The following is a 24163-nucleotide window of genomic DNA, read 5'->3' as shown; positions in this document are numbered from 1 at the left end:
GACAGCTGTGCGGGCTGAGCTGGGGACACAGGCTGCACTTGGGACGCAGGCAGCTCAGGAGATTCTGTTCTAGGCGGGAGGCTACTGTAATTAGGCTAATATGTAGTATGTCAGTATGAAGGATGAGCAAGGGCAGTGTGGGGATGTGATGTTAATCTCACACTGTCCAATTTCACTTCAAGCTCCTTTATCTGTTGACTTATTACCCCCCATCTCACATCTAGGAGTTTCCATCTGTGATCTGGACTTCCAATGGGCTGATGAGGAGCTAAAGTATAATCAGGATGTCTCCCTGGACCAGGTGACACTAGATCAATGGGTCTCGGGTGGAGAGACTTGCCTCATGCTGGATTAATGTTCATGTTGTAATGGGTAGCTGAATTCATAATCCTCCAGATGTCCAGGAATACGACAAATCTTGCTGGGACGGGGACTCTGTGGTAGCTGTCTATTATAGAACTCTCTGGATGTGGCCATAGCACAGCTATTGATCCGGCTCGAAAGACCAGTTATGACATATTATTAGTGTGCTGCCATATCAAGTCTGGCCTTAATCTTTGGTTAGAAAGACTGCAGCAATTCAGTAGTTTCTTCAACAATGTTTGATGAAGTCCAAAGATGCTACAATTATGCCTTTCTCATATTGGTGTAGCGTGGTTTTCTAAAAGGAACAAACAAAGAAAAGAAAATGTATTATCAATGACATGCTCCCTATAATTAAAGATGAATAGATTACTTAAGATATAACTGAAAATCACAGGCCTCCAAGTACGACCAAAACACTCCGGCAAAATGTCCAGCAGAGGTCTTCCTAACACACGGAATACAGCATGTGCTATCAAATATGGCGCCTAAGTGACATAATAACAACTTTTCGAGATAAATGTAACAATGTTGCAAATGCCAGCAACCCAAAGGTCACACCCTACATATCTGAAGACCTCCCACCTCACAGTTTTATATACAGACAACTCCTGGAAAGTCTGGCGGGGAAAAATTCTGCACAGCGCTCGTGGAGTGCCTGTCTCCTTTGACATCATAGTCCTCAGGGAGCGTTTGATAACAATTACTTGACAGCCACCCAGCGTTTCAGAGCAGGGAATTTGCACAACTCCTTTCATTTTAAAATTTCTACACTCCTGTGCGGTAAATTGAAATCAGATCCAACTGTCTTTAAAGATTTCAAAATGAAATAAAGAAACAATTTAACTAGCTATTGGTAAGTAAGTTTCACTGCAGACTTCATATCAGGCTTACCATGAAACTAACACATTAAGAAATGGTGTACTCAACATATAAATCTACAACAACCAATATCTTTCCCAACAAAGTTATATTCTAATAGGAGGTGTATCAGGCAAGGACGAGCTGGTTGTGTTCTTAGTTCTTCTGAGTTTTATGAATTTTTAGTAAATGTACTTTTAGAGTTGGTGTGATAGTTTTATATAGAAACAAGTTAATTGTACTGGAAAATACTTTATAGTTTATTATTGGATTACGTGTTATTCAAAGACACATGTACGCCAGGACTATCAGCTAGCAGTTAATGGGTGCGAGTAGCCTCTTGACCTTTCAAGGAAAATATTAGTCTTTACACATGGACTATGACATAATCTATTTAGCACTTACTATTCCCAGGATTACTTAATACAGTACAAGGAATGTCATACTTTATAATTTAGGTCAACATAGTTCAAATCTGTGTCATTGGCTCTGCGACGTTCACATTCACAGGGAACAGCAGACAGCGGCAACAGAGCTGACAGCGGAGCAGCATTGATTGCACACAAAATGTCTAAGTGTAAGTGCAGCTTCACAGATGAACTACAAAAACACTGTAAAACACTACAGCAGCTACACAGCTACAGCAAAGAGATGTCTTGCAAAGACTTTTATGCTGTTGAGCAACTGGAAACTGCTGGGAAAGACCAGTTCTGCCGAAAACATGGATGGGCAGACAAGGAGGATGAAGAAGAAAAGCAGGATGAATAAGACAAAAAAGAGAGATTAAAAGTAGATCACTTTTGTTTATTAAGTTAGTATTTTTGTGAGCATTTTTTCTAATTTATTATTTATCTTGTTAACTTGAAAAGGGATATATTAAAAGCTGGATTTTCTAACACAAAGAGGTCATATTTTCACATTATTTATTTGAAAAGAGAGCTATTATTTGGTTACAGGTAGTTACATATTTCATTTGATTTCATTACAGAAGTTATATTTGCACCATTGAGGCATAATAAATCATGATCATAGACCTCTGAGAAGCCTGTCTGAATTTGTGTCTCATGGCCGTCCCGAGTGTCCTCTTTTTTGGAAATCAAAATATGGTCACCCTACATTAAAGTAAAATAGATTTAAACGTGTTTAATTTCAAAAGAGTACTGACGCAGTTTGCAGGTGCATTTCAGAGCTCATTAAGGACCTTCTCACTAACTCGCTTCGCTTTGGACTCACAAACCGACAGTATAGCATACAATTCTGGGCTGGACTGCCCAATTGTTTGTGTTTCTGCTCGTTCTGGTTGTAATTGCTTTTTTTGGCTACTGCTTGTATTTAAAACACATTCATGACAAATATGACCATATACCTGGGCCACCGCGAGACAGGTAAGTTAAATTACTTCCACGTGACGCGTGCGCTGTCTTTACCATCTCATCACCTCAGAAAGCTAGAGATAGATTAAACAACTGTATGAAGCTCACTGTTACCTGTGTCTCAGTGTTTCCAAGTCCGCTTGTTATAAGCGACTTTGGGCTTGTTTTTCTATAAAGTCGCTTGCAAATTATCTTCAGTCGTGGGTTGGGCTTCTTTTCTAAACTGTAGTTGCTTATTTGGGCTTGATCAGCTCCATGTATGAACTCCAACTGATATCTCCCAGATCTCCACAATGAAGCGAAGTATGAACGCGATATTTAGTTTGTCCCTTTCCAGAATCTGTTTAATGCATATATTTCCAACTCAAGGCCCGCGGACCGAATCCGTTCCGCCAGCAGGTTTCATTTGGCCCGCAGATGTTTTGGGAAGAAGAGAGACATTTTTGAAACGTTTTACGAGATTTTTTTGCAAATAAAATATTTGTAATACATATTTTCATCAAATAGTACAACAATGTATATTTAGCAGCTCAAAAGGTAATATGATGACACTAAAGTTGATAAAACATGGCACTTTGAACGATCCTCTCTGCAGGGAGTAATATAAAAAAGACTAGTTGGCGCACCAGACCAACACCTATCAAGGTTTCTATAACTTGAACAGAACTATAGAAAAGTGAGTAATCTCTTGAAATAGATATTTTTCATCTGATGCAAGGATAGCATAATAATTTGCCTCATCTGTTGACATACACATATTTGTATACCAGTAACTTGTTTTGATTTGTTTTTAATCATACAGCCCAGGAATAAGTGGGGAAAATATAATAGTGGGAGAAAGGGACAAACCACTTTGGCTCAGTGCAGTTTTTTAGTAACATTTAAAGTCAATAATTTTTTGTACTAACAGAAAATATAATTTGATCAACAACTATAGCCTATAGCTAGCTGTCCAGACATGCCAATCTTGCAAAATCAAGATTTTTATCTGTCTGTTGTCAGCCTCAGCCAGGGCATTCATTCCTGTGATAATTCACCAAGTTGGTGAATAAACTTTTTGACTGCAGTTTGAGAGCAGAGATGACGAGGAGTGAAAATGTAAATTACATTTCGACTTAATATGCTTCAATGCATAACAGCAAAACAAAGACAAAATGATTAAGTAGCTTACACATGTTTGTGAAAATCTTGATTTTGATTTGGGCATGGCTGGGTAGATGTAATCTATTGGAAGAGCGAAGCACTAACTGAGACCCTTACTCAGGCCTGGGCTAGAAGTAGTCTAAGCTGAGACTCTCAATATAAACGCAACACTTTTTTGCTCTAAGTCTGCGTTGTGTTACGACCCGCTCGTTTAGGTCCTAACAAATAGTGGAGAACCACACAGCCAGCTTGCTTTTAAGTGACATTTATTTATACAATCGCCCCAAAACACATGTAGCAGGTTGTTGATCTTGGTGGTCCACCGATGAGAGAGAGAGAGAAAGCCTTAGCAGCTCAGCTTATATGCCCTCCCACTCAGCTGTACTTCATCTGCAATCAACAGTAGGTGCTGGTCTCCAAACAACCAGCCGGCACGCCACCTCCAACCACCAGATGATGCCAACAAACTGAAACACAAACCAAAAACAGTACCAAGCAAAAACAGGGGCCGTCACAGTTGTCATTCAGGTAGTGTGGTGTATTAATGTTATTATTTGTGGCTGTTTGACCTTTCAATCTCGCCATAGTTTTGATACTGTCTACTGCGCATGTGTATGTTGTTGCCGAGGACCCATGTTACTTTTCGTGCACGTTGTGATGTTGTTCTCCACAAGTACGCTACATAAAGTGTTGAAACGTGTGCATCGCACCGTTATTTAGGCTAAGTACACCACATAATTGGCGACGAATAAATCGGTTTTTATGAGTGAAAATGGCATACTTTTCCCAAAGACCGCACGAGTTTAAGCCGGAACAAGAACAGTGGTCAGCCTACGTGGAGCGCATGGAGTTGCTGTTTGAAGCACATGATGTCGACGATGATTAAGTTCAGTCGGAGCGGCTACGTATGGACTTCTGCGCAACCTGGTTCAACCGGACAAGCCAAAAGACAAATCTTTTGATGAAGTTGTGACCATTCTGACGAACTAACGGTCGGTCATAGCCGAGTGTTTCAGGTACCGCAAGAAGTATGTTCAGAAGAGTAACCAGACGGCTACAGAATATGCCGCTGAGCTGCGTCACCTCGCTGCAAAGTGCGATTTCGGAGACAGACTTAATGAAGCTCTGCGTGATGGTTTTGTCAGCGGTGTCAACTCTGAGCCATGCCAACGCAAATTGCTCTCAGAGGACAGACTGACTTTTGCGAGAGCTGTGGAGCTTGCTGTCAACATGGAGACGGCGCACCGAGATGCACAGCAGTTGAGGAAGGGTGAGGATGTCACCGCTTCTGTTCACAAGGTAACTGAGAAGCACAGACGCTTGCCTTCAAAACAAGATGAATGCTATAGATGGAAAGGGACAAATCATAGCGCCAATGACTGTTACTACAAAAATGCAAAGTGCCATAAATCTGCCAAAGTTGGGCATATTCAGAAAGCATGCAGGAGTGGGGGACCATCACAAGGAAAGCACGTAAAAAGGGGGAAGAGAAAGAGTGAACGAAAAGAGGGGAAAGTGACTGGCTATGTGCAGGCTGATGAAATAGAAGATGAGGTTCTCATGTATTCCGTGTTCAATGCAAGTGGTGCTGGCCGACGGCCATACAATGCCATTTTTGATGTAAATGAAAAGAAAGTGCGTATGGAAATTGACATGGGAGCTGGGGTCAGCATTATTTCAGAGAATGTGTATGAAAAGTCATTCTCACATGTGCCACTAGAGGGCAGCAGTGTAGCCCTCAAAGGCGACTCAGGGGAGACCATTCCAGTAAAAGGGCAGTTCATGGTGAAAGTGATCTATGAAGATCAGGCTGCTGACTTACCACTAATAGTAGTGGCCGGAGAAGGTCCATCACTCTGTGGGCGGGAATGGCTGGACCAGATCAGACTAAATTGGAAGATGATCAAAAAAGTCACAGAAAGCACAGTGCAACTGACAACAAAGCCCAAGTCAATTAAAGAAGTGTTGGCTAAATATGACGATGTTTTCAAAAATGAGTTAGGAACATTAAAGGACATTAAAGCAACAATCTCAGTAAAGCCTGACGCAGTCCCACAATTCCACAAAGCACGTATCCTACCATTTGCCATGAAGGAAAAGGTAGAAAAAGAACTGGAGCGCTTGGAGAAAGATCGCGTCATCAGCCCTGTGAAGCACAGCGAGTGGGCTGCTCCTGTGGTCCCAGTACTAAAACGGGGCTCCGCTTGTGTGGCGATTATAAGGTAACCGTAAACAGAGCTACAAACACTGAGACTTACCCACTGCCGCGAATTGAAGAGGTGCTGGCTGCATTATGTGGGGGGAAGATATTTTCCAAAATAGATCTAACAGCCGCCTATCAGCAAGTTCTTCTAGACGAAGAATCAAAGAAATATACGACTGTAAATACGCACAAGGGGTTGTTTGTGTACAACCGACTCTGCTTTGGTGTTAACTCTGCTGTCAGTATTTTCCAGAGGATCATGGAGAACCTGATGAAGGACCTCAACGTCGTGGTCTATCTGGACGATCTGCTGGTGATGGGCCGGGATGAAGTGGAGCACCTGATGAACCTAGACAGGGTTCTACAGAGGCTACAGGAGAATGGCCTGCAAGTAAAGAAGTCAAAGTGTGACTTTGGGAAAACTCAGATTGAATATCTGGGTCATGTGCTGGATGAGAGTTTACCCCTCCAAGAGCAAGGTCAGAGCCATTCATGACGCTCCGGCACCCACAAACATCAAAGAGCTCAGAGCTTTTCTAGGGCTGGTGAACTATTATGGACGTTTTGTGCCACAGCAAAGTACTGTTTTAGCACCACTCTATAAGCTGCTGAAGGACCAAACCAAATGGAGATGGAGCAAGGCGGAGCAGAGCGCTTTCAACAAATGTAAGGAACTTTTAACGAGTCGGAATCGGGTTCCGTTGCCTGAAACCACAGACACAGGAACCGGGCCAATGACAGCATGCCTGAATGCACTGATATGTGAGCACCTGGATGAGGCACCGGTGTGTGCGAAACAGATTTCCAAAGCGTCACGAAAGGATCCTGAACTCTCAAGGCTGCATAGGTATATTATGGAAGGATGGCCAAAAGAAATACCAGAAGACCTAGAAGTTTACCATAAAAAAAGGGAGGAGTTATCTGTTGAGCAGGGGTGTGTCCTGTGGGGAACTAGAGTTGTGGTGCCTTCAAAACTGAGAAGAGCAGTACTAAATGAGATCCACAGTGGACACCCTGCCATTGTGAAAATGAAAATGATTGCGCGGCAATATGTCTGGTGGCCGAATGTAGACATAGACGTCGAGATGGTCTGCAAACAATGTGAAACGTGCCAACTGGAACACTGCACACCACGCCAAGTCCCGTTGCACCCCTGAAATGGTATTCTTCACAGACCTGGGGCACCCAGGCACCCAGCTACTAATGGCCTGGCTGAGAGGTACGTCGCCACGTTCAAAGATAGATAGATAGATAGATACTTTATTGATCCCGAGGGAAATTCAAGGCATCCAGTAGCAGTATACAGACAGGCAGGACACAAGACATTAGTTACAATACACACCCGCTGTCCCCCCCCCCTCTGTTTACAATAATCCCCAAAACAAGATTTAGCAGCCCCTATGTGACTAAGAATAAACATAATTATATGTTAAACCTGTGCAGTTAGCATTAGCAATTAGACTTAAAACTTATATAGCATAATGTACATAACCTGTGAGGAGAGAAAAACATGTGTTGGTTAAAAGAGACCTGTAAACAGTTAAGGAACCTTAGAAACAAAGTGCTGACCTTCTAGAAACTAGTTACATGTGCATGTACAGAGGTGTTGGAGGTAGTGCCAGAGGTGTGAGTACAGTCGTTAAACAGTCAATGCAGGAATGTAAATTGGCTCACCAACTTAAAGGAGCAGTGATTTGCATTAAGTGTCCTAGACAATAACCTGAAACCAGGAGTGCTTAGGGTGATTATCATTGAGTACCCAACTATTGGGGAGCAGATTAGCATTAAGTGTTGAAGACAATAGAGTGAAACTTGACCTAATTAGGGTGATCATGTCAGCCATTACAGATGTAGCATAACACAACAGTAGGATGAAACCAGACATGATTAGGGTGATTATCTTTAAAGTGACCAGTGCTCAGTAAAGTGACTATCAATATGCATTACAGTGTCCAAATTGGGGGCTGACTCTGAGGTCAGCAGTGCAGATGAGGAATGAGAAAAAAGTGAAAAAAGAGTCCAGGGATCACCGTGCGCTTCTTCCCTGCCGTGACAGTGAAGTGTTGTACAATCTGATGGCCAGGGGGACAAAAGAGTTCTTGAGTCTGTCCGTGGAGCACGACTGTGACAGCAGTCTTTCGCTGAACATGCTCCTCTGCCCGGTGAAGGTGCTGTGCAGAGGGTGGTGTGTGTTGTCCATGATGGAGAGCATTTTGTCCAGAGACCTCCTCTCTACCACTGTCACCAGTGAGTCCAGCTCTGTGCCCACCACAGAGCCGGCCCTCCTCACCAGTCTGTCCAGGCGTGCTGCGTCCCTCTTCTTGCAGCTTCCTCCCCAGCACACCACGGCGTAGAAGAGGACGCTGGACACCACAGACTGGTAGAAAGCAGGCATGAAGAAGCTTGCCGGACAAGATTTGAGTGTGGAGGACATGGTTTCGCATTTCCTACTGCGGTATCGCACAACTCCCAACAGTGCTACTGGTGAGTCTCCAGCAGACTTGCACCTCAAGAGACACGTGCGTACGAGATCGGACTTCCTGAAGCCAAGTATCTCAGAGAAGGTGAGGAGGAGGCAGTATCGACAGACGGAAGAGCATGATAGTCGGGCTGCTGTGGATGACCCTGTGTATCTGCGCAACACTGCAGGAGGAAAACATAAATGGATTCCAGGAGTAGTGACCCAAAAGACCAGTATCGTAGCGAGTACAAGGTGAGTCAACTGACCAAGTGTCTGTCTTTCTTTTTTTTCTCTTTTTTTCTCTCTTTCTTTTATTCTTTCTTTCTTTCTTTTTCTCTTTTTTTCTCTCTTTCTTTTTTTCTCTCTTTTTTTCTTTCTTTTGTCTCTATTTCTTTTTTTGTCTCTTTTTCTTTCTTTTTTTGTCTCTTTTTTCTTTCTTACTTAGTTACTTAGTTACTTTCTGTCTGTCTGTCTGTCTGTCTGTCTGTCTGACTGACTCTTTTTCTCTCTCTTTTTTCTGTCTTTCTTTTTTTCTTTCTTTTTTTCTCTCTCTCTTTTTTCTCTCTTCTCTCTTTTTCTCTTTCTTTTTTCCTCTTTCTTTTTTCTCTCTCTTTTTTCTCTGTCTTTCTTTCTTACTTTCTTACTGACTGACTGACTGACTCTTTTTTCTCTCTTTCTTTTTTTCTTTCGTTTTTTCTCTCTCTCTTTTCTTTCTTTTTTTCCCTCTTTCTTTTTTCTCTCTTTCTCTTTCTTTTTTTCCTCTTTCTTTTTTCTCTCTTTTTTTTCTCCGTCTGTCTTTCTTTCTTACTTTCTTACTTACTTACTGACTTACTTTCTCTCTCTCTTTTTTCTCTGTCTGTCTGTCTGTCTGTCTGTCTGACTGACTGACTGACTGACTCTTTTTCTCTCTTTCTTTTTTCTGTCTGTCTTTTTTCTCTCTCTTTTTTTTCTTTTTTTCTCTCTCTCTTTTTTCTCTCTTTCTTCTCTCTTTTTGTCTTTCTTTTTTTCTCTCTCTCCTTTTTCTCTCTCTTTTTCTCTTTCTTTTTTTCCTCTTTCTTTTTTCTCTCTCTCTTTTTTCTCTGTCTTTCTTTCTTACTTTCTTACTTACTTACTGACTTACTTTCTCTCTCTCTTTTTTCTCTCTTTTTTTCGTCTGACCGTCCGTCCGTCCTTACTTAGTTACTTACTTACTTACTTTCTCTCTCTCTTTTTTCTCTCTTTCTATGTCTGTCGGTCCTGTTCTGTGTAGAAACACTCTTCCATTTATTACTTCTCCATGCAAATGAAATAAGTGGGTTTTTTTTAGAAATGACATATACAGGTTATTAACTTTCATGTTGTATTTTCCATGCAAGTATGACAATATTTTTTTCACTATAGGGCTGGCAATATAATTTGCCTTTATTTCTTATATCGGCTAACTTTTTGCACTGGTTGATCACAATTTTATAACCACTGAGGCTCCAAATCACTTAATTTACCTGTAACACTGATGTAAAGCAAGTGTAAAATGTATAATAAAAATCTACCAAATGTAATTTTATCAAATTATTGACAATTAAAATGATTTAATTGTACTAATTCAGAAAAAAAAACTGCTTGTGGTGGACTTTATGAAATGCTTGAATAAAACTGGATATATTCTAATCTCAGTTTAGGTTGCAGTGATTTTTATTTATTTATTTTTTGACTCAATATTGTATTTAGAACATTACTGACAGTATACACAGGGGGGTGCTGTGTTCTTGCAATCTAATCTTAAAAGTAGGCTTCCCCGTTACACTACAATATTAGACAATTCCTGCTTCCAGTTTATGACTCATTGAAGCTCCAATAAGAGCCAGTTCAAACACCGGGTCTGTGTTCTCTAATGTAATTTTTAATTTTATTTTTTAATAAAAACAAAAAAAAAAACATTGGCTGCCTCTTAATTAAAATACAGTAAATTGCCCACCGGGGACAAATAATAGTTTTTTGGATTGAACTGAATTGAATATGTTCAAGTTAAAGGGAATTCCTTTCAGTATTCACTTCATTAATTTTGATTATCCTCATATATTTCTTGTGGCCTAAGCCTTGTTTTACCCATGAGAATTGACTGGTATAGTAACGACGTATTTTTGTAGGCCAACCCGAAAAAACGGCGCCGGTGGTTCCTACGTAAATTTGTCTATGGGATTTTTGCATTGGATTTTGGATCATTGCAGAAAATAAGCTCTGTGTCAAACACACGTTTCTGATACGTAGCTGTTTTGTTCAGCGGGAAAATCTTTACAGATGAACATCATTTATATGAAGTTTGAAGAGTTAATGCAGCTGAGAGAAGTAAAAAGCTAACGTTATGTTCTAGCGAATTACACTGCGGTTGGTTTGTAATGACGTCACGACCGTTATGCTTCATTAAGCTAATCATCGGATTTGACAAGCTAGTGAAACGTTAGCTTAATAAATTGTTTATTAACCTAATATTTGCAAGAACACTGAAAAACATGACTAGAGGCTGTAAGGAGGATTAGGGAGAGAGTTCCCAGTGTGATGACGTTTAATGTCTGCAACAACCACTGTAGTTTCAGTTAGCTACTCGTTAGCAACCGCTGTTTAAAGTTTGCGTAAAAACTTTAAAATTCACAAGTGGGGTCTTAGCTAATGTAGTTTAGCTCGTCTAACAAAACATCAACATCTCTTCAGCTTGTGTTAACCACAGACCTTATTTCAGGCATCTAAACACAAACCCATTCAAAATCCCCATTGACTTTTAGTGGTTAGAACCACGGCGCTAAAATGCTAACTCACTTCCTGGTTTTAGGACTCAAAACTACACCAGTCTATGTGGAACCATGTTCAGCTGCAGGTATTAAAGTAAAAAGGATATCCCCCTGACTCGGAACTAGGATAAGCGGAAGAGGAATGGATGAATGGATTTTATTCCCTTTTATTTAGACTTAATCATTTTGAAGTGCATGCATTAACACTCGAACTACCAAGGCAGTCATTTGACAGTTTTCAAAATTTGAAACGTCATAACTTGGTTTTAAAAAAACCTATGTACCAATAGGACCCTGACTTTTCCTAAATGTGTGTATATTTCATTCTAACATTTTTTATTCATTAAAATTAAAATATCATTAAAGTCCTCTGTGGACGAACCACAAGCACCAGATTCCTGGTCCAGCCCACTCTAAGATGGACCAAAAAAACAGGCCCAACACATACCTGAGCGACTGCAATAAACCCACCTTAACCCTGTTAGCACAGAAGACCCACATCAGCCTTGAGTAAGGGTACCATGCTCAGTGCAGGATCAGTCTGTTACACAAGAATCTTTGTGTATACAGGGGAAGATATACTGAAAAGAAGGATTACTCCTTTAAATTTACATTTTCTACACCACTGTGCAGTAAATTGAAATCAGATCCAACTGTCTTTAAAGTTTTCAAAATGAAATCAAGAAACGATTTAGATGGCTTTTGAAAAGTAGGTTTCCCCACATATTTCATATCAGGCTTACCATCAAACTAACACATTAAGAAATATTGTAGGCCTACTCAACATACAAATCAACAACAACCAATATCTTCCCCAACAAAATTATGTTCTATAAGGAGTAGCTTGTTATTTTCTTGGGTCTTCTGAGTTTTATGAACTTTAAGTAAATCTACCTTTAGAGTTGGTGTGATAGTTTTGTATAAGAAACTTGTTATTTGTACTGGAAAATACTTTATAGTGTATTATTGGATTATGTTTTATTCAAAGACACATGTACGCCAGGACTATCAGCTAGCAGTTAATGGGTGCACATAGCATCTCAATCTTTCAAGAAAAATATTCATCTTTACACATAGGCTATTTCATAATCTACTCAGCATTTACTATTCCCAGGACTTAATACAAGGAATCGCATACATACTTTATCATTTAGGTCAACAGAGTTCAAATCTGCGTCATCACCTGCCCTCTCCAGCCCACCAGCTCACTTGTTTCCATTTCCCTCATCAGCTTTGTACTAAATACATCACATCTTCCTGATGTCCATTGTTAGTTGATAATTATTGCCATTGCTGTTTTGCCATTTAGTTGGATTTAGCTAAACATCAGAGTTGTCTTTCCCCTCATCACCATTAAAACACATGAAGATAAGTGTGTGATATGGGTGATTACAGATCACTGCTGGTGGTGATTGTTGAGGCAGTCCTTTGAAATACTTTGACAGTTTTTATTCTGATTTTCACAAGGATTGCCGAACACTTTTATTGTTTGATAACAAAAAGTGTTTTTGTCTATAATATTTCACACTCAATAAACCTGTTATGATTGAATGTTAGACCAACTGGTTTTATTGCATACAGGTCAATATAGTGATAATTCAAACTGTTTTGTGCTATTGCTGATTGTGTTCCCACGAGGGCGCTATGACATTGCAAACAATTCTCAAAAGCACCTGTTAAACTGCACACCTCAGTGGCTTAAAACCATTAAAACTAGCTAGTTGTTACTTCTTTTAAGTTCACTTCAGACCTTTTTGTTTTTTTATTTGTTTTAAATCTAATAATCTCAGTTGAATTCAAGTTGTAAGCAGTTAATCAAATTTTAGTTTGAGTCTGAGACCAAAGAGGAAAACATGGCCTACCGTTATGACTAGCAAAGTCGAAATTTACAATGGAACTTAAACTTGAATGTACGCTTGTTAAACAATATCGACATTGTTTCTTTTTTAATAAGAATAACTCTTATTTGATTCTGAACTTGTGTTACTGTTCCTTTAAGAGGGCTGAGCTCGTGCCTGCTGAGACTTCTCCGCACTTTTCATCTACCTGCTGCCCACTCCGTTCGCGCGTCTTGATTGGCTGCCTTGGCCGAAATCCTCTTGAATGATTTCAAACCCGAGTGTTCGGACGGGCAGGAGGAGGAGGGGGGGGTCTGCTGCTAATTCCGAGCTGGCTGGAAGCGCTTTCAATCCTCCGTCCACGAACAACAGCACCTCCGTAAAGAGGCTTATCCGAGCAGGGCTGGAGAAACGCGATCAGGAGCGCAACGCCGCTCGGACAGTGGGATTTTAAGCAGTCTTGTTTACGCTTTATTATTATTATTATTAAATTTGTTTTGTTTTTTTCTTGGTGATTCTGTGTAGGCTACTATGATTTGAATGGAGCGATGTCCGGCGGAGTCGGTGCACATTGCAATGGGACGCGTTGAGCCGACAGGACTAAGTGATTGAGAATCTCTGGTAATCGATTTAAAATCATGTGCTTTTAGGTTTAACGGAATGTAAATATTTGCATTTTTAAAGAGATTTACATAGGATTCTTCTTTAAAGACTGGCGAGGGCATTCAGTTCATGTACGGGCTGCCATAGCATCACATTATTTTCATTTTCTTTACGGCCTGTTGAAGAAGCGGAGAGCAAAGATACTTTCAGATTTTGGACAATGTGTTTTCACACAATTCCGCAGCTAAAGCTTGGTTAGCTTTGACGGTCTTTTTTTTCCCCGAGCCACACTTTAAAGATCTGAGACTTAAAGCCAAGACAGTCATGGCTAAAAATCCATCCGAGGGACAGAAGGATGAGCTGAGCCAGCTGACGGACGAGGAGCTGCTGCGCTGCAGCAAAGACGAACTGCTCCGGAGATTAAGGAGGGTTGACGGCGAGAAAATGAACTTAATGATTGAGCATGGCAACATGATGAAAGACATCAACCGGCGGCTGCAGGTGCACCTGCACGAAATCCGTAGCCTGAAGGAGATCAACCAGAAGCTTCAGGACGACAACCACGAGCTCCGCGAGCTTTGCTGCTTCCTGGATGACGACCGACAGAAGGGCAAGAAGCTGTCCCGGGAGTGGCAGCGCTTCGGCCGGTACACTGCCAGTGCCATGTGGAAGGAGGTTGGTACCTACATGATGAAGCTGAAGGAGTTGGAGGCCAACCAGGACACCGTGTTGAGGGAGAACTCTGAGTTGAAGGAGATTATCCTCATGCTGGATGAGGAGAGAAACGGAGCAGGGTCCAGAAGCTCCATAGACAGTCAGTCCAGTTTAACCAACCTGAACGGCGGCACCGGCACGGTCCGGGATGTTGGAGATGGTAGTAGCACGTCTAGCACAGGTAGTGCTGGTAGCCCTGACCACCACAACCACATACACAAGCCCAGCACAGAGAACAGTAAGATAGGCCCCACCATGAGGAGGTCCATGGATGACCTGTCAGCACCTCACCATCACAGGAGCATCCCCAATGGACTGCATGGTGAGTAGACACTCTCCACCTGTAGAAAAACACCTGTTTGACACGATGTGCATGCAAATTTAAGACAGGCCCATCTAAATGCCTCTCCTGGAGACCAACCAATCAGGCAAGGGATTAGTTTGAACATAAAAGTTGTTTTGCCTTAAATTAAAGATTGGTTGATTTTGTGTATATGTTAATGTGTGGGTCCAGAATATTGTTGGGAGCTTCTGACTGACTAAATGTTACTGCAATTTGGGGCATTAGTGAACTTGCGGTTAGTTTGCGAACTCCATGAACAGAAGGGTCGCCCGGGTTCAAGTCTGACCTGTGGGGCTTTCCTATCTCAATAATAGAAATAAAAGCTAAAACATAAATGTAAATGAAATTGTTTTTAATGGAAATCAGATTATCGTTCTTTTGACTCATTAAAATTATACTCTCAAAAAACTATATATTTCTATGTATTTTAGCTTTAAAAATACACAATTACCACTGACCTTCTCTACCTCTTCTCGGTTTCAGTGTTATGAGATTATACAGTTAGCATGTGTTGCATGGTTACCATGTGCATGTGGTTGCATCGACAACATATGCTGATCAAAAATGCTGTGAGGGATTATCATGGGGGGTCCGGGCTTAACCCCACTGTAAATCTTGATTGGGGTGATTATAACACAGACACATGCACACAGTGCATCCTTAAGTGGCCTTTTCAGTCTCACGCAACCCCATCGTTTCAATCTGCACTGATTTAGGTCACTGCACTTGTGGTCCTTAAAAAAAGAAGACTTATCGAAATAGCTTTTGAAGGAGGGGGCTCGTGCAAGTTGTTTTTTTTTTGGGGGGGGGGGGGGGGGGGTCGGTGGTTGATAATCATTGTCGTCCTTGGTTTGTGGAAGAGCTCTCATGTCTGCTGGAGGGCCGTTAGAAATGCATGGCGTGAGACCAGAAATCAATGTCCCTGTTTTAAGACCTAAATACACGGCTGAAAGCTCCAAGCCGGATGAAAAAGTCCTGATGGAACAGGAGGACACTAAGCCTTGTTTAGCCAGGACACTGGCTGAAAACTTGCCATGATCTGTTTGGCATGGGCACAAACATTCTGTTTAATATGGGGGGGGGGGGGATCTCACATGTCCCAACCCATTGAAACTTTATATTATTTTATTATACCCTGAATTCAGGAGCTGCATAGAAGAGCTGCTACCAATCAGATCACACAGGTCACTTATTTTTTACAGGACATTCCTGAAGTTGTGGATTTAAAACCTTGAAGGTAACAAATGCTCAAGGATGTATTGAGGAACACACGTGGACACTCTCAGTCTGCGTTTGGCTATCATTACGTAACAACATTGTGTCTGCAGCGGCCAGCACCTCTCTAAACTGCTCTTATGCTGGATGTATGGGACACCCTGAGGCCCTGGCTCAGTGTTTTCATCGTTGCCAATATTGTTGTCGACGATGTGCAGATAAACATAAAGATACACGCATAACAAAGCTGGCATGGGAAAACCAATGTTAAAACCAATGCATTGCTAACAGGGTCGATGCTGTCTTAACATAGAAGAGCATCGCAAATCTTTCTGGATTTAAATAATTGGAAGCAACTTCATGTAATTGTTGACTTGCCAGACAAATAAAGTTTTTTTTTTTTTTTTTTAATTCAATTGAAGAAAATCAGAGCTACTGTTTATATAGTGTTGTGATATAACCCCAGAGAGTGATCGATAACACAACAACAAAGCAATTACTATATTGATTTAAATCCACTATGACAAACATTGGATGGATCCCTTCTTTCAATCAATACATGTTTAAATGTAATTTCCTGAAGTTTGGCTAGAGCCTCTACAGGCCTAACTTATAGGATGTCGTCTTTTTTTTTTCTTGCCAGCATAGTTTTATTCATTTGGCTGTTTGTAACCCGAGTGGGGTGACCATGTTGTGAGGTCAGATGTGCCCGCAGTGTGCGGTCTGCAGACTCATTTTATTTGATGCTGTGTAAATGCCAGTGGCTCCCCTGGGCATTTAGGAGACAAGCTTGAGGATTGCCGCACAAGTGCTAAATGAACAGCATCTGTCAGGTTGCCAGACGCACACAGATTGGAGGACGAGGATGAAATACCATTGTCCTAGTAGTAAAACCAACCAGCAGAGGCTTCAGGTTTTTCAATTTAATGCCATTTTTTGTTTGTTTTTGTTTTTCATATTGTTTTTGAAAGTAAGTCTAGGAGCGAGTCTCTTTTAAGGGGGAAAAGAGGCAGTGGGGGAACAGGGTATGAAAGGGGGGCCCAGCAAAGGTCTTTCAATAGGTTTTGATAGTGTTGGGGGAGTGGCTGAGAGGTGGTAAGGGGTTGGCTGGGACGCCTGGGGGAGGAGCAGTGGGGGACTGTTGGAGGGCATATTGCGCTCCAAGGAGGCTGGCTTTCAGAGACATCCTGCTGTCTGCTTAATTGAATTTCTTGTGCGTTGACACGGCTGACAACCTCCCCCAATCTTCTTCCTTTATGGACACAAGCTGTGTGTGTGCATGTTGACTTGGACAGTGTGTGTGTGTGTGTGTGTGTGTGTGTGAAGATACTGAAGGCTTCTGTTCAAACAGAAATAAAACAGAGAGAACAGCAGGGGGCCACATTAAAAAACACCGTTTCATAGCCTTTAGTGTTGACTTCTATTTCCGAACTTCTCCACGTCTGCCTTCTCTTTAGGTGGTCCGGAACCCAATTCCAGTCAAAGACCATCTGAAACATGATGCTGTCACAGAGAGCGTGCATTAGGATCCCCTACAGAGCTTCAGTGACTCGGTATAGCTCTGTGAGATTAAGACAAAGTGGCCAAGCGAGACCCTGAAGTGCTGCATTGACACTGTCCAGATAAACTGATAAAGATCCTCTTTGCAGTAATGCTTGTTGACCTTTAGCGGAGCCTCATTCATGCTCCTGGCCTTGTAGCTGCCAAATGGCTAGGAAGCGTGTTCCTTACTCAGCAGGTGAAGTGAATCTAAAAAAGCCAGAGAACGAGGTTTCTTATGCTCGAATAGAGACAGGGAGAGAGAGAGAGAGAGAGAGAGGTTATCCTACTGTGGCTAACTCCAACATGTTATGCGAGTTTTAACACAGTTGAAAGAGTAGCAGGGGGATTTATTTTTCTCAGAAAGTTGTCCATGCATATGGGGTAATTAGGCTGCCAGCTTTGTTACCATTGTTGATTTGAGTGCGGTCATTGCATACACATGCAGCCTCCGCTAATGCATGGAAAATATAACATGCGTTAAATAAAACATTGATTCTGAAAATGGATTTCATTCCAGCTAAGCAGGGAAAACTGAGGTTATAGTTGTAGCTCATTGAAGCAGCCCTGGTGGGCCTCTCTTTCCACTTTCACACTAACTGGCGTGTTTGCTTTTCCACGTGTGCGCCTCAGGCCGGCGTGATGTTAGTTTGACACAACTTCTGTTGACTGATGGAGACGGCACACCAAAAAAAAAAAAGAGGACCTTCAGGACTTTCCCCTCCCCTCCCTTCTCTCGAGAGTTAAAGCGTGAAGCATTCAAGATGTCTAAATTCTCACCCACAAATTCACGTTCGCCTCTGGCGTGCGATGCTGACGGTGCTTACAGTTGAAATAAAAAAAAGCTGCAGTTTCCAAAATGGAACGAGTTATTGTAACATGTAACAGCTTGAGGATCATTGATTGAAGACGTTGCACTGGTCTTTATCAAATCCAGAGATTCAAAAGCTGATAAGATATCTTCTAGTAGCCTAACATTCTTTTGTCGTTGTTTAGTTTTCTTAACCAAAGTTAAGAAGTAGAACTTTGCTCTAATTTCTGTTTGGCTCTTTTTCTTTTCGCCTGAGAGTTAGCTATCCTCTAACTTTATTCTCTGAGTCATTAGTACTTTTTATAGTACAGTTTCGCAGTGCGATAATGAAGCTCCGCCTTCATTGCACCTTAAGACATTCAAAATGTAATCTGCAGCGCTCTGCATTCTTTCCGTGTTGCACACATTGTTGCACAGAAATAACTGAAGGACGCTGACGAAGCTCACTAATGCTACGAGTACGTCTGGGGTGGCTTGTTTGAGAGCTGTTAGCTCCTTTTGCTCTTTGCCCTGTCGGTTCTCACTGCATCTCTGATCTTCTAGAACCAAATGTTCTGCAGTGAAGAATGTCAGTGTGGCCCCTGACACTTCACTATCCTAAATCGGCCTCAAGCTCCATTGGTGCTCAGAAACCAGTCCGATTGGTTTGTGATTCACCGGAGATTAAGTATCATCAAACTTTAAACACAATGAATTCAGTTGGATATGATTGATGTTTTTGTTTTTACATGAAAGAGATCTCTTACTCGGGGCCCTTTACTTGTCTTGCTTTTGTAATTTCTGCTGCTCCTTCACTCTGTCTTTACTCTGTTGAGTCACCTGGTAACCCTTCTCACTCGGGCTCGAATTAGGTTAAATAAGTGCCAGTTAGCTCCACTGTGAGGTCATAAGATTGCATGTTTAATCTGGGATCATTAGCACCTTGCCTATGTGTGTTTATGTATGTGATATGAGGTGCCTCAGTGATTGTGAACTTTATCCCCGCTCTGATTTGGAGGCGTTTTTTCTCTCTGTCTCACTCGTCTTCTTCTTTTTTGTTTCTTTTTCTTTTACCCTTGGGGAGTGACGTGACCTGAAAGCTCACAATAAAACTGTAAAACCAGCCCTCCCAGTTGGCCGCTATGTCTGTGTGTCATTGTGCAAACTCAAATTAGTCAGTGACTTGCTCTCCCTAGTCATGTTTGAGTGAAGTGTTTAGCCATTCTCCACAGAGGTTAATTATAAGGAGATTTTAAAGTTACATCACACATTGAAGGCATTGTTGTTTTGATTGTTGAATTCAAAGATCTGTTGAGCTTAAGATAATCAGAGACAATGGCCGCAAAATCTTCACAGCGAGTTAATTTTTTTTCTGTCAGAATAAGTCTGACTTTCAGTATCGTTGGTGTCTCTCTTGTTTTGTTTTTCAAATAAACATCAGTCAATGTCAGAGAGCTTATCAAGGTGAGCTTTTGAGTTTCTCTGCGTGAGCTCCTTTCTCATTTCAAAGGAAACCCTTGCATCAGCAAAACAATAGTGTTTTTCTCTCGGCGGTGGTTTCAAGTCTTTGTTTGGCAGGCCTGTGGGCTGTAAAAGGGTGTATAAGCAGGAATAGGAAGTGTCTGTCTCGGATTTCCTGTTTGTCCACAATCAGATTCATGTTTGTGTGAAGCTTGCTTTTTTTTTTTAACTTTTTTTTTTTTGTAGCACAACCCTCATGGTTATATTTACATCTCCAACATATCTCCTTCAAGGTTCAAAGTCAACAATAATGATGACTTGGAAACAAAATCGTTTAGATAATTAACATTTAACACAAATTCTGCCACTTCTTTAAAAATGGTATCACTTGAAATTGACCCTTAGTGACATACTGATTTAAACTCTGATATTTCTTTTTCTCAGTTTGACCAAACGCATCCTCTAGTCTGAGTTGTGTCATCGATTTCGTTCGATAGTTTCCCTTGAACGCTGACACGTCTGGCGCTCTCTGGCTTGTATTTCCCAGCACCCTGTCTGCCTGCGTGAGGCCTGGATCCACTGATAACACAGATAATGGAATAGAAACACAAACACTACGCACACAATAGATACACACTGGAGAGGCTGAGAGAAAAAGCCACAGGGGGAACTCTCAGCTGTGCACTGTCAATGAAAGCCAGCCTGTCAGGACGTCCCACATTCCTGGATAAACAAAAGAGGAAGTAGGTCTCTTTCCTCTTAGTGTCACAGCAGGAACTAGACTGCATGGAAAAGAGGAGGGTAGAAATGGAACTACAGCGTGTGTCTCTGGGTCTCTTTTTTTTGAACTTTTACCCCCACTGTCTTCTCTTATCTGAGACACTTCTCCAGTCTTTTCCTCTTCCTCCATCTGCACATCTCTCTCTCTCTCCCGCTCTCTGTTGGTTCCTGTGAACCTGCTGTCGGATCTGCTGTCCGCTTTTCCCCGTCATTACAACACTCAGCCGACAGAATGAGGTTATAGAGCCAGCCTGAGAATCACACGCAGAAATATGGACCTACTGCAAAATGTAATGCCCATGCCTGAAGTCATTTCAACATAATATTTAATGTTCATGTCGTTGTTATTACACATTTGTGACATCTGTCACTGTTATCTCACAATGCCAGTCTTAGCCACTTATCCCGAACTTCCTCTGCCAGTGTCCACCCAAAGCTTATGATCTAAAACTATGTCCCCTCTTTCTGATCATTGAGCATTGGGCTGCTGGAGGGGGCTTGGGTTGCTCAGTCGCTTAGGCAACAGCAATGATCAGTGGGGCGAGTGGAGGGCGCCCACGCCTAGCCTCAGAGTTACTGAAGCGAAGGGGAGTAAGGGATAGGGGGATGGGGATAGGTTTGGGCATTGTTGGCCTCCATGCTGGATGGGCCATGCAGAATGATGCTAGCAAGAGAGTGAGGTCAGTTGTTTGTGTGTTTTGTGTGTGTGTGTGTGTTTTGTGTGTGTGTGTGTGTGTATGTGTGTGTGTGTCTGCCATAGCTGAATAACTAATTCATGACAGACAAAATGGGAGTGATCCAAGCTATTTGCTAATGTGTTGTTACAATGAATTCTCATAGTAAAAAGTTACCTTTTACTAAAGTGTTTGCAATTTTTTCTAAACAGCAAATGAAAACGTAACTTGAGTGTTGTTTATAATTAGAAGCAGACAAGGATCAGATACAAAATACAGTGCAAAGACAAACCTTTTAAGTTACTAATACTTTGTAATACCAAGTATTAAACATTTCTCAAAGCATTTGTCTACCTAAGTTTTCTGCTGTCAAGGTTACCTTTGCTTGTTATTTGTACTGTTGTTAGCCTGTCCTAAGCTGACACATCTGCACCTCTTGAAAGGCCCATATTGATCTCTGATATATGTCAGACTTAACTAACTTATTTAGATGTAAACTAGAGTTGCTTGAGTGGAGTTTGAAAAGGGTCTGAGTTCAGGTGGCACAATGTCAAAAACCCATCTGGGGGTTGCACCAAAACTTACAATCAGCAATTTCTTTTCTGTCTATGCAACACACCCAATGACCTTCGACAACACAACTGTCCCAGGTTGCCAAAAGTCAGCAACTCCTCGACAGAGCACCCCTTCATCAGCTTCTTTCTCGGCCTGGGAGGAACAAGTCGTTCATCTGGATTTTCTGCCTGTCAGCTCTTTGCGTCAGGTTGCTGTGACATTGGAGACTGGAGTCAGCAGATGTCTTCACCTTGCTTAGATTTAGATTGTGCTGTCACCTCACTTTAACATGTAGTTAAACAGTTATAGATTGTTTACTGGTGCTGAGCAGCTTGAATTGCAAGCGTGGGACCGCTTTTGGTTACTCCCAAATGGAAAGGCATTATCAAGTTCAGAGACATAAATCCTAGATTCAAATTTTTTGCAAATGTTTAAAATGTTGAAAGGTTTGTTGTGCTGTCGCAATACTGAAATATTGAATCACTTGATTGGTTGGATGATTACTACAAAGTAGTAGTTGAGACATAACAGGAGTGTTTACAGAATCATCCCACTGGCGGTGGAACCTCTAGATGGATGAGATAATGTGGCGCTTTGACGCTCGGCTCAAGCATCTGGAATGAATTGTACAGCCTCAACATTGTCGGCCTATCCTCTGGAAGGGTTTTTTGGATGGTTTAAGGTAACCTTACTCTGCTGGTCTGGAGGCTAATTTCCTCTTGCAGGCGGGTTTCAAGTGCCAAGACTAGACTGTGTAGCTTGGGAAAACATGTACCTGATTTAGTTTGAGATAGAGCTTGGGAAAGACATTTCTCTTGACTTGATCTTGGCACTTTGAGCCAAGTCAGTTCTGTATGACACGATCAATCAAAGGGGATTTAGTTTGTGTTGGTGTGTGATGAATGCTTGATGATTTTTGAAACATGTGAAGAATTCACTGACAGACAAGTGGAAACATGGCCATGGTATGTGTGTTGTGTTACAGTGAAGAGACTTACATTAGTTTGGAGGCTTGAATGTAACCTACCACCTCCCATCCAGTAATGGTCATCTGTTCGTGTAGAATATTTTTTATCCAGGCTACATTAGAAAGATGGAGGGAAAAAACTACCAGTAATGTCAGTGTAGTGTTAGTAATGTCTCATTGAACTTTTAGGAGACTTGGTATGTGGGCTATGTGAGAGTCTTACGTGACAAACATTGGAAAGTAGCTACAGATCACTCAGTTCAGTCACTTTATTTTTAAAGTATTTATTTACAGCAGTCGCAGTGTAAGACACTTGAATGAAAAAAACAATGTATATGGTCTAAAATAAGTTTCATTAACATTTGCCTCAAGTGTCATGAAATAGGAATATGTTCTTCCTTCCACTAAACAATGTCTTCCTTTGCTGTTTGTGACTTCAGTAGAGTTGCCTTTTGGGTGGCAAAGTCCCGACTTTGCCACTTTGTTGGTCAGTGACTCCTCTCTTGGCTAAGAATGAAATATCTGAAAATAATTCAGTCATTTATTTCACAGGAGGTTTTTTGGGGGGATTTTCATGAAGAAAAAGTGTTTTCAACTGTTGGGTTTGTTATCAGTGTGTTAAAGTTAAACCCCACACATAGCCTTCAAAGTCTTCTTTTGAGGTCAAACCCTTTTCAGTAATTTTGCTTTATGTGCTGAAATAGAAATAGAAGGCATCCAGTAGATGCAGAAGGAGGCAAATTGCGTGCAGCATGTCAAATATTAGTTTTGAAAAGTAATTTCTGTGAATTTTCCCCCAAACATTAAATATTTAATCAGAAAAGATTATTTGTTTTCATGTGTTGAGTTACATAAGACATAAGAATCGTCGGAGACTCTCTGATCGCTTGTAACATCGGAAACGTTTTGGGACAAACCCACTTAACTTGGCATTGGATGATAAGATCTGTTTAAAATGATGATTTATTTGAACCCTGCCAAATGCAGAGCATTCATTCCACCAATTTTGCTATCACAACCATAAAGCGCTTAGGGGAAAGCAGATCATATGAAAATGATCAGTTGAAAGCTGACCATATCAAACTGCGGGCTCAATAAAAGGATCGAAGGTGATTCAACCCCAAATGCATTTATCCCCTCATTTATTTGCTCTGATATGAAATTCGTGGTGGAATTAGTATTAACATTCCTGGAACAACCACAAGGGATGTCTACATGATTATCTAAAACTCTGGAGTTGTTCCTGGGTTTCCCTAAAGCCTCTTTAGCTCCCTGAGAGTTTCAGCTCATAATTCCCTGATCACACACCGGTTTGCCACAGTGATTGATTTGAAAAGCAGATGTGTTGGAGAGACTGATTGGTCAAGAATTAAATGGTGGTGTGGATATGGAAACTTCGATTTAATTATGTTAAAGTGGAGGAGGAAAGAGATGCTCCTGTACTCCTATTGCAGACAGTTTTTTGACAAGAAGGCCATTAGAACTTGGTATAGACTTGTTTGGCATCAGATGAGG

The 24163-nt window shown here is 41.4% G+C and overlaps 1 protein-coding gene across 2 annotated transcripts in view; it reads left to right on the top strand.

The window, feature by feature from the left end:
* The first annotated feature begins 13180 nt into the window (after positions 1 to 13180).
* ccdc85cb (coiled-coil domain containing 85C, b) overlaps positions 13181 to 24163 on the top strand; it is a 42909-nt gene continuing 31926 nt past the window's right edge. The window contains exons 1-2 of one of the 2 annotated variants that reach the window (XM_079361632.1): positions 13181 to 13628; positions 13737 to 14646. In XM_079361632.1, coding sequence (XP_079217758.1) covers positions 13935 to 14646 — 712 coding nt within the window. In that variant the 5' untranslated portion in view covers positions 13181 to 13628; positions 13737 to 13934. The remainder of the gene's footprint in view (positions 13629 to 13736; positions 14647 to 24163) is intronic. The other variant, XM_079361633.1, reaches the window with a different exon arrangement.

Source organism: Symphodus melops (assembly GCF_947650265.1).
Source record: "Symphodus melops genome assembly, chromosome: 1".
NCBI lineage: Eukaryota > Metazoa > Chordata > Actinopteri > Labriformes > Labridae > Symphodus > Symphodus melops.
This window is presented reverse-complemented; position numbering and strand designations above follow the sequence as displayed.